This window comes from Ranitomeya variabilis, chromosome 3, assembly GCF_051348905.1.
Source record: "Ranitomeya variabilis isolate aRanVar5 chromosome 3, aRanVar5.hap1, whole genome shotgun sequence".
Lineage (NCBI taxonomy): Eukaryota > Metazoa > Chordata > Amphibia > Anura > Dendrobatidae > Ranitomeya > Ranitomeya variabilis.
In genome coordinates this window covers 740470381-740486334 of record NC_135234.1, presented here as the reverse complement: position 1 = coordinate 740486334, position 15954 = coordinate 740470381, and the positions used below count along the sequence as shown (strand labels likewise).

General features: G+C 42.8%; 1 protein-coding gene across 1 annotated transcript in view; it reads right to left on the bottom strand.

Moving 5' to 3' along the window:
* CEP126 (centrosomal protein 126) overlaps positions 1 to 15954 on the bottom strand; it is a 69811-nt gene that overhangs the window by 16976 nt on the left and 36881 nt on the right. Inside the window, exons 6-8 of the mRNA XM_077298479.1 lie at positions 11909 to 13802; positions 8279 to 8419; positions 7433 to 7554 (exon numbers count right to left, since the gene is read on the bottom strand). Coding sequence (XP_077154594.1) covers positions 7433 to 7554; positions 8279 to 8419; positions 11909 to 13802 — 2157 coding nt within the window. The remainder of the gene's footprint in view (positions 1 to 7432; positions 7555 to 8278; positions 8420 to 11908; positions 13803 to 15954) is intronic.

Here is a 15954-nt window from a genome sequence, read left to right as displayed (position 1 = left end):
AAGATTTTTTTAAAGTGAAGTTTCATTAAAACTTTTGCCCCGTTTGGCATGTACAAGTTATTTTTTCCCTGCACATTGCTGGCTGAAGTATTAGTTAACTCAGAATCCATCATAGGGCTTGATAGGAGTTTGTATCTCTTTTATCTGTTTTTTTGCTGAGTTCATCTCAACTGATTTATGACCATAAATCACACTACTACCTCTACACCCCATCTAGCTGTGCCTCCATGGTGGGGCTAAGGAACACATGTGACTCCTGAGCCACTGATTGAAAAAAGCAGTGATGATTTGTTCCCGCTAAAGTGGAGCCTCCTTTTTTCTGGACACCTTTGACATGGAAAAAAAAATATTGTGAGATATAGTCATATGAAAAAGTTTGGGCACCCCTATTAATCTTAAGCTTAATGTTTTATAAAAATAGTTTTTTTTGCAACAGTTATTTCAGTTTCATATATCTAATAACTGTTGGACACAGTAATGTTTCTGCCTTGAAATGAGGTTTATTGTACTAACAGAAAATGTGCAATCTGCATTCAAACAAAATTTGACAGGTGCATAAGTATGGGCACCCTTATCATTTTCTTGTTTTAAATACTCCTACCTACTTTTTACTGACTTACTAAAGCACTTGTTTTGGTTTTGTAACCTCATTGAGCTTTGAACTTCATAGCCAGGTGTATGCAATCATGAGAAAAGCTACTTACAGTGGCCACTTGCAAGTTGTTCTCCTGTTTGAATCTCCCCTGAAGAGTGGCATCATGGGCTCCTCAAAACAACTGTCAAATGATCTGAAAACAAAGATTATTCAGCATAGTTGTTCAGGGGAAGGATACAAAAAGCTGTCTCAGAGATTTAACCTGTCAATTTCCACTGTGAGGAACATAGTAAGGAAATGGAAGAACACAGGTACAGTTCTTGTTAAGGCCAGAAGTGGCAGGCCAAGAAAAACATCAGAAAGGCAGAGAAGAAGAATGGTGAGATCAGTCAAGGACAATCCTCAGGCCACCTCCAGAGAGCTGCAGCATCAACTTGCTGCAGATGGTGTCACTGTGCATCGGTCGACTATACAACGCACTTTGCACAAGGAGAAGCTGTATGGGAGAGTGATGCGAAAGAAGCCATTTCTGCAAGCACGCCACAAACAGAGTCGGCTGAGGTATGCAAAAGCACATTTGGAGAAGCCAATTTCTTTTTGGAAGAAGGTCCTGTGGACTGATGAAACCAAGATTGAGTTGTTTGGTCATTCAAAAAGGCGTTATGCATGGCGGCAAAAAAACAGTGCGTTGTATAGTTGACCGATGCACAGTGACACCATCTGCAGCAAGTTGATGCTGCAGCTCTCTGGAGGTGGTCTGAGAATTGTCCTTGACTGATCTCACCATTCTTCTTCTCTGCCTTTCTGATGTTTTTCTTGGCCTGTCACTTCTGGCCTTAACAAGAACTGTACCTGTGTTCTTCCATTTCCTTACTATGTTCCTCACAGCGGAAATTGACAGGTTAAATCTCTGAGACAGCTTTTTGTATCCTTCCCCTGAACAACTATGTTGAATAATCTTTGTTTTCAGATCATTTGACAGTTGTTTTGAGGAGCCCATGATGCCACTCTTCAGAGGAGATTCAAACAGGAGAACAACTTGCAAGTGGCCACTTTAAGTAGCTTTTCTCATGATTGCATATACCTGGCTATGAAGTTCAAAGCTCAATGAGGATACAAAATCAAAAAAAGTGCTTTAGTAAGTCAGTAAAAAGTAGGTAGGAGTATTTAAAACAAGAACATGATAAGGGTGCCCATACTTATGCACCTGTCAAATTTTGTTTGAATGCAGATTGCACATTTTCTGTTAGTACAATAAACCTCATTTCAAGGCAGAAACATTACTGTGTCCAACAGTTATTAGATATATGAAACTGAAATAGCTGTTGCAAAAAAAACAATTTTTATAAAACATTAAGCTTAAGATTAATAGGGGTGCCCAAACTTTTTCATATGACTGTAAGTTAATAACTACCTTTAGAAAAAAAACAATTGCTTGTTTCAATCTGTAATCTTCATTCACTTTCAGACCTCCTTCTACGCAATTTTGCAGCCTGATCCAAGTTTCAGATTTTTCTCTTGTGGGAGTTTCTCTTCCAGTAATATAGGCTGGGTGCGAGCTCTGTGTAACTAATCTGCCGCTGTCTTCATTAGCTCATATAACAGCACAGCTTCTATCCTGCACTTATTTCTTCTTTATTGCTTTCCTCCAGACTATTTTCTCTACCATCCATAAGACTTTAGATACTTTCTCCCCTGTCCATATTGTGGAGATCTGTGTACAAACCCCCCTCTCACTCCTCCTTGCTATTTCTAAGAGTAGTAAAAGGGGAGGGGAAAGTAAAGAAAGACATCAGAACCTTGAGTAGGCGCTCTTGTGGATTTTGTAAAAGCAAAAGAAAAAGGAATATAGACAGTCTGCAGCCTGGTAGAGTTAGAGGGCTAGGGAAAAAAAAGTTTACACTGAAGTAAATGCAATGATGTACAACTGATCCCGACCCTTGCTCCATACATAGGACCACCGCTCGTGACCCCTGAATACATTTACATAATACGGCGGTGACATGTGAAACACTTGGAGGGAAAAGGTTAAATAAGTAGACATTGTGTAAGCGCTTTCCTACAGACATGTGCATATGAGTGACGTAATGTCGCTGCAGAGTTTACACAACCGTGATGATAAGCTGCAGATTTCAGCTCCAAATAAACACTACTGACAAATGGTGCACAACAGCTGGATTTCCACCGCTCTCATGTGTAGTGGACGCAGCATGTACGGCATCAACTCGTGTCATCGACCTAAACATGGTGAAGGAAGATGCAATCTTACCTACTGGATCCAACCGCAAACATGTCGAAAGCACAGTCATCGTAACCTCAGATTGCTTAAAGGGGTTGTCCACCTTCGGGATCATTTTTGTTTCTTACTTAAATAAGCATATTTTTGTCTAAAAGGAATTTTTACTATTGGATCCCATTCAAAACATAGCCCCGTTTCTCTTCTGTAGCCTCCGAGTTGAACTGTCTACTGTTGGCTGCAGAATGAGTTAACTGAGGACTTAATTCTAAAACTCTGGGCAAAACCGTCAATGAAAAAGACCTGGGTGTATGGGTGGATGACAAACTCATATTCAGTGGCCAGTGTCAGGCAGCTGCTACAAAGGCAAATAAAATAATGGGATGTATTAAAAGAGGCATAGATGCTCATGAGGAGAACATAATTTTACCTCTATACAAGTCACTAGTGCGACCACACTTAGAATACTGTGCACAGTTCTGGTCTCCGGTGTATAAGAAAGACATAGCTGAACTAGAGCGGGTGCAGAGAAGAGCGACCAAGGTTATTAGAGGACTGGGGGGTCTGCAATACCAAGATAGGTTATTACACTTGGGGCTATTTAGTTTGGAAAAACGAAGGCTAAGGGGTGATCTTCTGTTAATGTATAAATATATGAGGGGACAGTACAAAGACCTTTCTGATGATCTTTTTAATCATGGACCTGAGACAGGGACAAGGGGGCATCCTCTACGTCTGGAGGAAAGAAGGTTTAAGCATAATAACAGACGTGGATTCTTTACTGTAAGAGCAGTGAGACTATGGAACTCTCTGCCGTATGATGTTGTAATGAGTGATTCATTAATTAAATTTAAGAGGGGACTGGATACCTTTCTGGAAAAGTATAATGTTACAGGGTATATACAGTTAGGTCCATATATATTTGGACAGAGACAACATTTTTCTAATTTTGGTTATAGACATTACCACAATGAATTGTAAACAAAACAATTCAGATGCAGTTGAAGTTCAGACTTTCAGCTTTCATTTGAGGGTATCCACATTAAAATTGGATGAAGGGTTTAGGAGTCTCAGCTCCTTAACATGTGCCACCCTGTTTTTAAAGGGACCAAAAGTAATTGGACAATTGACTCCAAGGCTATTTCATGGACAGGTGTGGGCAATCCCTTCGTTATGTCATTCTCAATTAAGCAGATAAAAGGCCTGGAGTTGATTTGAGGTGTGGTGCTTGCATTTGGAAGGTTTTGCTGTGAAGTAAACATGCGGTCAAAGGAGCTCTCCATGCAGGTGAAACAAGCCATCCTTAAGCTGCGAAAACAGAAAAAACCCATCCGAGAAATTGCTACAATATTAGGAGTGGCAAAATCTACAGTTTGGTCCTTCCTGAGAAAGAAAGAAAGCACTGGTGAACTCATCAATGCAAAAAGACCTGGGCGCCCATGGAAGACAACAGTGGTGGATGATCGCAGAATAATCTCCATGGTGAAGAGAAACCCCTTCACAACAGCCAACCAAGTGACCAACACTCTCCAGGAGGTCGGCGTATCAATATCCAAATCTACCATAAAGAGAAGACTGCATGAAAGTAACTACAGAGGGTTCACTGCACGGTGCAGCCACTCATAAGCATCAAGAATAAAAAGGCTGGACTGGACTTTGCTAAAAAAACATCTAAAAAAGCCAGCACAGTTCTGGAAGAACATTCTTTGGACAGATGAAACCATGATCAACCTCTACCAGAATGATGGAAAGAGAAAAGTATGGCGAAGGCGTGGTACAGCTCATGATCCAAAGCATACCACATCATCTGTAAAACACGGTGGAGGCAGTGTGATGGCTTGGGCATGCATGGCTGCCGGTGGCACTGGGTCACTAGTGTTTATTGATGATGTGACACAGGACAGAAGCAGCTGAATGAATTCTGAGGTATTCAGAGCCGCCATACTGTGTGCTCAGATCCAGCCAAATGCAGCCAAACTGATTGGTCGTCGTTTCATGCTACAGATGGACAATGACCCAAAACATGAAGCCAAAGCAACCCAGGAGTCTATTAAAGCAAAGAAGTGGAATATTCTTGAATGGCCAAGTCAGTCACCTGATCTCAACCCAATTGAGCAGCATTTCACTTGTTATAGACTAAACTTCAGACAGAAAGGCCCACAAACAAACAGCAACTGAAAACCACAGCAGTGAAGGCCTGGAGAGCATCAAAAAGGAGGAAACACAGCGTCTGGTGATGTCCATGAGTTCAAGACTTCAGGCCGTCATTGCCAACAAAGGGTTTTCAACCAAGTACTAGAAATGAACATTTTATTTAAAATTATTGAATCTGTCCAATTACTTTTGGTCCCTTTAAAAACAGGGGGGCACATGTTAAGGAGCTGAAACTCCTAAACCCTTCATCCAATTTTAATGTGAATACCCTCAAAGGAAAGCTGAAAGTCTGAACTTCAACTGCATCTGAATTGTTTTGTTTACAATTCATTGTGGTAATGTCTATAACCAAAATTATAAAAATGTTGTCTCTGTCCAAATATATATGGACCTAACTGTATATTAGATTCCTTGATAGGGCGTTGATCCAGAGAACTAGTCTGACTGCCGTATGTGGAGTCGGGAAGGAATTTTTTCCCCAAGGTGGAGCTTACTCTTTGCCACATGGTTTTTTTTTGCCTTCCTCTGGATCAACATGTTAGGGCATGTTAGGCTATGGGTTGAACTAGATAGACTTAAAGTCTTCCTTCAACCTTAATAACTATGTAACTATCAGCGAAATCATTTAGATTTTTAAAAATCTTTTTAATGTGTCTTGTCAGATTTATGCAAAAGCGCTAGTAAAAGTTAAAACAGGGAAAAAAAATTATGGAACCAAAATTGCAAAAACGATTTTTAGCCCTGAATGCATGCACGTAAATCAAAAAACGAAAACTGTCCCTAGATGTGGACAACCCCTTTAATAAGAAACTGGCATTGCTCCTGACATTTGTAATCTAGTAAGTGTATCGCCCATGATAAGCCAGAATCCTTGTGCCAGACAGCGCTGGCAGCGGCTTAACTCACGCAAAAATAAAATCAGACGAGAATTCAAATAACTCATGAGCTGATGGGATGGGAGGGAAGAAAATAGCCGCTTAGCTCCTGGCATCCCCAACTCTTGTTGGATTACCTCGGCTGGCGCAGCATCATCATGATGCACAGATGGCGTTGCGCCAGCCTGGCTAAGCAAAAGTAGAGCCAGGATACCAGGAGGTAAGCAGCGATTCTGACCACCCATCCACCGGTCACATTACTGACATGCGAAGTCCTGCATGTCGATTCTCCCATCTCTAACAGCGACCAAGGCGGTCAATCGTGACATGTCCCACCAAGCATTACATTATAGAGCAGCTGTCACAGTGACAAGGGACTGTGGGCTCCTAACAAATACCTCGAATTAGGGGCACCCTAGGCTATCCCTGTCCCGGATTACCCCTGATGGTGGAGATGCCAGGATCATGTTCCTTGCTATGCTCCTATCTGTTATTTCTTCACTCCCCCACCCAGGGAAGTGTGAGGCCGAAGTGTATTGGAATACACTAACCAGACAGGGATTAGCAGACAGGGATAAAAGAAAACCACAATCATACAAATACACTCACAAAACAACAGAGTGGGAATCAGGGGAGGAATAGGAGGCACAAACCAAATTGGAGAGGATAAGGATAAACGCGCAAACCAACTCCACATAGCAATCTCCTCAACACTCTCCAACTGCCTACTCCAACAGCTTACCAGTGAGTAGAACTATCAATGGCAACTCCCAAGTGCCATAGTTAACATATCAGAGGGGAATGGCCAACACAGAACAGCTGAGGCAATTCAGCAGGGAGAGCTCCAGAACTGAATAACCCTTGCAATGACAGAGCAAAGAAAACCTGCATTGTGTAGTATAATGGTGAAGCAGTTCTAATCTAACCAGTGCAGGAGTTTACATAACCAGAAGCCAAGATCTTCTGGCCCTTCCCTGTCGCAGTATCTTCGTGAAAGCAGCATGCAGCACTGCTCACATAGCAGCAGGGCAGGGACACTGTATGCTATTGAACACTTAAAGAGGATCTATCACCAGGTTGACCAGTTTTTGGTCTTATTTTAGTGCTGCCGTTAAGGGGTCCAGAAATATGGGTCTTTTTATTTGGTGCTAATGATTATGGTCTTTACCAAAGAGGCGTTGCTCATGCAGAGCAGCCTAAAGACATGCCTCAGAGGAGCCTGTGTGCCACTCCCCCTTAGTAAAAGGGTATTTTGGTTATGAGAAGATATCTAGCCACAGTGCTTAGATCTCTACATATTCACCCCCGGGTGAGCGGAGCTGCAGTCATGCATGTAACTGTTCCATTCAAAGTCTATGGTACCGATGAGAAAGCCGAGTGCAGCACCTGTCAATCTCACGCTGTACCATAGAGACTGAATGGAAGAGCAATACACATGTCCGACCAATGCTCAACTCAAGTGAGAGGATCAGTGGGGGTCTCAGTTATTAGACCACCACAGATCTAGAAGTTGTGAGCTGAGGAACTCCTCTGCACATGACCGACCACACACATGCATATACTATGTAGTACCTGAGCGTGTGATGGCCTCCAGCCGGCGGATGCGGGTCTGCCTTTCCTCTGCTCCAGCAATGCTCTGCGCTTGTTCTCACTGCTCTCCAGGATCTGCTTCCTTCTTGACAGCGTGACGTAACCTTCCAAAACACGAAAAGCACAGTATGGACATCCAGACGACTATGGTAAAGTCTATATACTGTGGTCCACATCCATAATACGGACCCCCATGCCCGCTTCATACCTATACTGTATATTTGTGTGATTTTATTTTAGAAAACCATGAAATGTAATATCATAGAGATCATGTAGGGCAAAATATGGCCCCCCATGCACTATGTCCCGGTCCCATACAGCGGGGTCTTGCACTTGGCATTTGTGCAGGGGTCCCCTACCATTCAGATAGAAATAGGCTCACAACTATCTATGAGGAGGAATCATAGAATCTCCCTGTGTGCCGCTTTGTAAAAGATCACTTTGGAAACTAAAGTGCCCCTTTTAGAGAGATAAAGCCCCAAGTGCCCCCTTATAAGGTAAGAATCCCTTGAGTGCCCCCATAGAAAGTAGTAATGGCCTGAATGCCCCTTATAAATTAATAATACCCCATAACATGTAGTTTTTTGTTGAGCGCCCCTTGTACAGTAATACTGCTCAGAGCAATTAATAAAGTCCTAGTGCCCCCCAGAAAGTAATAATGCCCCCTAAGTACCCCTTAATAATTTTTAATTCCTGCAAAAACTGTTTGGTTTTGCCCCAATTTTGCACGTTGAGGACACATCCTTACAAAACGAGACTAGTCTGCTTGTACCCCAGAGTGAAAAGGTCGGCTCATTGGGTACTGGTGCTGCAGAAACTAAACCTCACCATTATTAAGTGGAGAGAAAAAGCCATTTAATCTGGAAAGCGTCTTCCAGTTCTTCAGCGCTGCGCCATCGATGACGATGTGGGACAGGTTGGGTCGTGTGTGCTGTAGATGAGAGGGCAGATCGCCGGCACGGAAATCACCTGAAATGCGAGAGTGGACGATTAGTCACATCAGCATCAATGATGAAAACACAAAACAGTACAGAAGACGGGGGGTTAAAAAGGAAACATATTCATTATATCACATGGACTGTAAATGCAGCGGAGCTGAACCGGCCATCCACATTATTAGAACTCCGTGATGATCTGCCCTGAGGCGCATCCATGATTTGTAAGTACAGTGGGGAAAATAAAAAGGTTGTTGGCCAAAATCTCGCAATACATGTTCCCATCCATCCTCCCTTCAATACGGTGCAGTCAGCCTGTCCGCTTTGCAGAAAAGAATTTAAAAGTATGATGTTTCCACCACCATGCTTCACTGTTGGGATGGTATTCTTTGGGTTGTACTCTTCCTTCTTCTTCCTCCAAACACGGCGAGTGGAGTTGATACCAAAATGTTCTATTTTGATCTCATCTGACCACATGACCTTCTCCCATGCCTCCTCTGGATCATCCAGATGGTCATTGGCAAACTTCAAATGGGCCTGGACATGTGCTGGCGTGAGCAGGGGGACCATGCGTGCCTTGCAGGATTTTAATCCAAAGTGTTACTAACGGTAATGTTTGAGACTGGTCCCAGCTCTCTTCAGGTCATTGACAAGGTCCTCCCTTGTAGTTCTGGGCCGATTCCTGTTCTCTCTCAGAATCATCCTTACTCCATGAAGCGAGATCTTGCATGGAGCCCCAGAGATAGGAAGATTTACAGTCATCTTGTGTTTCTTCCATTTTCTAATAATTGTGCCAGCAGTTGTTGCCTTCTCACCAAGCTGCGTGCCTATTGTCCTGTAGCCCATCCCAGCCTTGTGCAGGTCTACAATTTTGTCCCTGGTGTCCTTAGGCAGCTCTTTGGTCTTGGCCATGGTGGAGAGGGTGCAGTGTGATTGATTGTGTGGACAGGTGTCTTTCATACAGGTAAAGAATTCAAACAGGTGCAATTAATCCAGGTAATGAGTGCAGAGTATGATGATTTCTTAAAGAAAAACTAACAAGTCAGAGAGAAAGAATTCTTGCTGATTGGTCTGTGATCAAATACTTATTTTATGCAGTACAATGCAATTTAATTCTTTAAAAATTATACAATGTGATTTTCTGTTTTTTATGTTAAGATTCTATCTCTCACAGGTGAAGTGTACCTACGATAAAAATTATAGACCTCTCCATAGTTTGTAGGTGGGAAAACTTGCAAAATCAGCACTGTATCAAATACTTATTTCCCCCACTGTATCTGTATTCTCCTTACACCACCAATTCCATAAAGACATTTTTTTTCTGATGGATTCTGCACAAAAAGCTCCATTATACGGTGCCTTGAAAAAGTATTCACACCCCGTGAACTTTTCTACAATGCATCCCCAAACGTAAATGTATTTTATTGGGATTTTATGTGATATACCAACACAAAGGGCAAGTATTTGTGACATGTAAAGGAAACGATACTTGGGTTTTCTAAATATTTTAAAAATATAAATCTGAAAATTGTTACGTGCTTTAGTATTCAGCCCCCGAGTCAATACTTTGTAGGACCACCTTTCTTTGCAATTACTACTAAACCTACATGACTTTTTGCAGACTTTTGCTTTCAAAAATGTCTTTCTTCTTGCCATAAAGACAAGATTTGTGGTGTATGGAACTAATAGTTGTCCTGTGGGCACATTCTCCACAACTTTATCCCTGACCTGTCTGGTGGGCTCTTTGGTTTTCACGATGTTGCAGGATCCTTATTGCTCTCACACAAACCTCCGAGGCCTTCACAGACCAGCTGTAGTTATACTGAGAAGAAATTACACACAGGAGGACTCCATTTACTAATTATGTGACTTATGAAGGTGATTGGTCACTCAGGATTTTATTTAGGGGTATCAGACTACAGGGGGGCTGAATACAAATGCACAATATTCAGATATATTTTTAAAAAATATTTAGAAAACCATGTATCAGTTTCTTTACACTTCACAAATACTTGGTACTTTGTGTTGGTATATCATACAAAATCCCAATAAAATATATTTATGTTTGTGGGTGTAACCTGAAAAAATGTGGAAAAAAAAATCAGAGTATGAATACTTTTGTCCACTACACAGACAACCCCTTCTGACCAGTAAAATAACAACACCTATACTCACATCAGGGGCCAGCTGATTGGCTACAATCTGGTCAGTGGTTATTTAATGGCCTGGTAAATCCGTCCAGGACGATCGGTAATATGATTGTGCTGTGTGCACAGATGATCGGTGTTCTCAGCGGCACATGGGCCGATGTGCTGCCAATAATGAGGATTTTTAGGTCTGTTCATGTGTCGGGTGTTCACCGGCCTGTTTAGATTGGCCAATAGTTGAGAATGAGAGATCCTACGAACACTTGTCCGTGCGACCTGGATATGGCGATTAATCCAATTCTTTTTAAATTATTACATTGTTTTTAATACATTTTAATTATAAAAAAAACAACTTAGTCATAAGTGTCATTTAATAAAATACTTCAGGCAATACTTATGCTGGGCCTGAGCGGGCGACCAATGCACTTTTTGCATCTTCAGTATATTGCTTCTGCATGGGGTCTCGGCCCCGTGAGTAAGCAATATACTACAGTGGCGAAACACGAGTGACTTTTTTCTATATGGTGACTTCGAAGTTTGAACTATTGCTATGAGGAGCTTTTTTTTTATACATACACCTATGATATGATCCTTGTATGGCCGCATATACATTTATGACCACTGTCTCTTTTACATTTATTTAAGAAAAAAAGTTTTACACTCATTTTCCTGTATTGTTGCAAGTGTGCCTACTGTGCTTGGTTACCTATGTACTGTTTTGTTGATCTTTGTATTCTTTTTTTGGTCCATTTTTATGATACATGTTAAAGGGGTTGTCCAGTCTAAATCGATAAGTCTGCAGTCACTCCGTGTGACTGCAGACTTATGAACCCCCCAGCGCACCCACTGTGTAATCCGGGGATCCGCCGGTTTCTGAGCCGTTATTGGAGGGTATGGATCTGCTATACATGCTCCTGGCCAGTGGGCACAGCCTTGCTTCCATGCACTTGGAGCAAGGCTCGCACCCTCTAATCGACCATGTCCACTGTCTGGCAGCGTCACTAGACAGGGTGCGGCCTTGCTCAATACATGTGTATAACGCATACATGCCCTCTGGCCCCGGCTCAGTAACCGGTGAATCCTCGCAGTGCACAGTACTTATGCTGGGGGGATTCATAAGTCAGCAGTCACACAGAGTGACTGCAAACTAATCGGTTTGGACCAGACAACCCCTTTAACAATAAACTGAGAAATTTTTATAGCTTAAAAACCTCTGTGTTTTTCTCTTTTCTGCAAGCAATTAATATAATAAATAACTATATCAATATACTGTATCTGCAAAAGCCCCCACTGCTTTTAGGTCCATTTCACAAAACAATTCTGCACAGCTGAGATGGCAGGAGCATACATTACTGATAAAAAAAAATTACACCCACCTGCAGTGGCATTTTTGTGAGTTAAGGCACTTCGAACTCCTTGCCACAAGAGCGCAATTTCCTCATCGGTGGGTGTGTGGTCCAAACGCAATCCATTCTCCCCGAACACTGGGTGCCGCTTTACGGGAACAGGCAAGGTATCCTGCAGCGCCAATACTCGCTCACTATTGAAAGTGAGGGCAGCCTTTGTAGCACTGTCCAAATCTGGAGCATATCCCTGAGAGGTCTGGGCAACACCCGAAGAATGAGGCATGGTTTGGTATGCCACATTGTCCTTCTTTAGTGTGGGGTTGCTGGAGGACACAACATTGTTCAAGACATTGACTGAAGAAATGCCTGTGTTGACCGGCAAAGTCTTGGCTTTGGTCGCGAGCTCTCTGGTATTGTCTGATCCGGGCCTCGGAGGAGGATGTGGAGTCACAATCTTTCCCTGAGACCTTGCAATCTTGTTGGCCTCAGTTGCCGACTGAGGTCGGATGATAATGCCCTTTCTAGTACGGTACACCACAGATGATGGGGTTCTAGCTGATTTTGGACGTCTTACTACCTTAGTCTTTGATTTTGGGGGGCTTCTCACCATGTGCATATGACCTACAGAGTTCAATTCCTCATCTTTAGACCCCATCCATGCCTGCTTAGAGAAATGGTAACCTGTAGAGAAGACAGGGCTATTTTGTGAAGTCATATGGGCTAGGTCATTCTCTTTGCAATATGTTGCTAGGGATTCATCAGGAGACATTTTGATAGCCTGCACTGTCCCGTTCATACCACGGACATCTTGATCATCCATGATTTTCTCGATTTCATCTAACCATCTCAGTTTTTTATTGTTGGGTCTCTTGTGCTCTTTTTCTTTTAGGAGTTCAACACTATCTCGAATGCCAGTGGAGCCTCTTTCCCCGATAAGCACCAGTTTGCTCACACCCATCGCCTTGTGAAATCCGTTCTCAGATGTGGAGCCCTTCTTTAATATGCTCTTCAATAACGTCTTCCCTTCTTTTCCAGCACTATTTATTTTTGCCTGTCTATAGAAAGTAGACAAGACCAGGTCGGGATCATCTGTCCCATTTTGCTGACCCTTCGAAAGTTGTATTGGTGCAGTTTCAGTTTTGGAACTTTGGGTGGGTGAAGGCCTTTTTTGATGCAACGGGCTCTCCCGACTATTGGGTTCTAAAGGTTTATGGTGGCCAATTTTCATGGTGTGAAACTGTGTATTGTATAAATTCGTAAGGACCTCAAGGTCGGGAATGGAGCTCACAGAACGGCTTTTACTTGGTTTTAAGTCTGTGCTCATACCAGAAGAACTGTTAGGAAATGGAACAAACACTGGAGTTGCCAAGGGTTGTGCCATTGTGGGTTTCCCTGATAGTCCTGGGTGTTGTAAAGTTTCTTTATTATCATAAGGCATGGAACTCTGAATTGTGTCTTTAGCAGTTAGGTCGGGAGTTGACCACGCTTTGCTTGGTCTAGCTACAACACTGTAAGCAGTTGAGTCTCGAGACCCCTGATCTTGATTTGGTAATGAGACGTTGTATGTGCTTACGGCATGGCTTTTGCCATTTCTTGCTAATGTGTCCATCATTATTTGCTGAAATCCATTTTGGGGGAAAGCATCTTCCTCTCCCATAGCTATGCGCTTTTCTACGATCATCTCTTCAGGCTGGAAAGGCTCAGGACGGCTTGTGTGACTGCTTAAGCCACTGACACGATCGTCGGTGTTATGATAGCCTCTATTCACAGAGGAAGAAGATATTTCGGCAAGTGCTTGGTGTAACAGGTCAGATGAAAATGCAGAGCGTTTTTCTTCTTTTACAGTCTCTAAATTTTCTTCTAGGCTGTCCAAGCTTGACAAGCTGTCGGCACGTGCGAGCTGCTCAACTTCTTGGTGAAAATTCTGCGAAAAGAATCATAATGATAAGATCAATGGTGGATTACCATCGCTAATCTGTGATTACTAGGAACGTAAAAGGTGGTTTCTCAAGGAAGAAAGCCCCTATTCTGGCATATAGAAATTGTAGGGGGGGGGGGTTCAATTATAAACATTTCATACGTTTTTACACTTTTATTGAAATAATACATCAGGTTTATGAAAAGAATGGAAATTTACAGAGTTATCCCTTAATTTTAAAGATATCTGCCCTTCGCCCTGGCACCTGGATATCACTTTCTGAGCCAAATCCTGACTGATGGCTGCCCGTTCTTACCTAATCAGTGCTTGGAATTTCTCAAAATTTCTGTCCTCCTCCTGACTCCTTAGAGCTCAATAAGCTATATAATCTGAAAATTCACTGTGTTCGGTTTGCTTGGCCAAAAACGGAATTAAAGGGAACCTGTCACCCCCAAAATCGAGGGTGAGGTAAGCCCACCGGCATCAGGGGCTTATCTACAGTATTCTGTAATGCTGTAGATAAGCCCCCGATGTATCCTAAAAGATGAGAAAAAGAGGATATATTATACTCACCCAGGGGCGGTCCTGGTCCCGGTCCGGTCCGATGGGTGTCGCGGTCCGGTCCGGAGCGTGAAGACAAGAAGAGGACGTCATCGTAAGAAGATGGGAGGCCCTGGACCGCGACGCACATCGGACTGGACCACCCGCCCAGGTGAGTATAATCTAACCTCTTTTTCTCATCTTTCAGGATACATCGGGGGCTTATCTACAGCATTACAGAATGCTGTAGATAAGCCCCTGATGGTGGTGGGCTTAGCTCACCCTCGATTTTGGGGGTGACAGGTTCCTTTTAAGCAGTTTTTTCAGAGTGTATGATGAATTTAGGAGGGAGAATGGTTTCTTTTATTTGCGTATGCTATTGACTGATGCAACAACGACCATATAATGGTGCAGTGGTCGCACATGCTCAGTACAGACGTTGCCGTTCCTGTTGCTGTGATCAGTAGGAGTGCGGACCCACAGCGATCATACACTTGTCACCTCTCCAGTGTAGAGATTCCCACATGCACCCCGAACCTTTCCAGGGCTGTGATCTTTCTTGCATTAGTTCTTTACAGAAGGTTAAGCATGCGCAGACTCAACTTTCAGTGCCGTCCATGGTGTCTGTAACGCTCAGGTCACGCATGCACATGGAAGCCTTAGGCATCATTTTCCTTGTCCGTTAGTATCTAATCAATAATGTGTTTTCATCGGTTGTAAATGGAATTATACATCTGTCATAAATGTTTTACTGTGCAAGCTAATCATTCTATATGACTAATAAAAGTAATCTAGTAATTATTTCTAATGTGTATGTATTAATATGAAACAGCGGATTGGCTTGAGATGTCAATAGAGTTAGGGGTTAAAATCAAGAGTAAAAAGTTACATGACTAATAAAAAAGAAAAGCCAAGGTTGGCTTCGGGCGGCCATAATGTGTCCATATTTTACGGATGCAAACCCAGTCCTTCTGCAGATAATCGGAAACCAAGAAGAATCCAAAATGAGAAAATACCCTGTAATACGTAAATGGTAATAGTGCATGTAAACAACATAAGATACTTACACTCACCGGCCACTTTATTAGGTACGCCTGTCCAACTTCTTGTTAACACTTAATTTCTAATCAGCCAATCACATGGCGGCAACTCAGTGCATTTAGGCATGTAGACATGGTCAAGACAATCTCCTGCAGTTCAAACCGAGCATCAGTATGGGGAAGAAAGGTGATTTGAGTGCCTTTGAACGTGGCATGGTTGTTGGTGCCAGAAGGGCTGGTCTGAGTATTTCAGAAACTGCTGATCTACTGGGATTTTCACGCACAACCATCTCTAGGGTTTACAGAGAATGGTCCGAAAAAGAAAAAAAATCCAGTGAGCGGCAGTTCTGTGGGCGGAAATGCCTTGTTGATGCCAGAGGTCAGAGGAGAATGGGAAGACTGGTTCGAGCTGATAGAAAGGCAACAGTGACTCAAATCGCCACCCGTTACAACCAAGGTAGGCCTAAGAGCATCTCTGAACGCACAGTGCGTCGAACTTTGAGGCAGATGGGCTACAGCAGCAGAAGACCACACCGGGTACCACTCCTTTCAGCTAAGAACAGGAAACTGAGGCTACA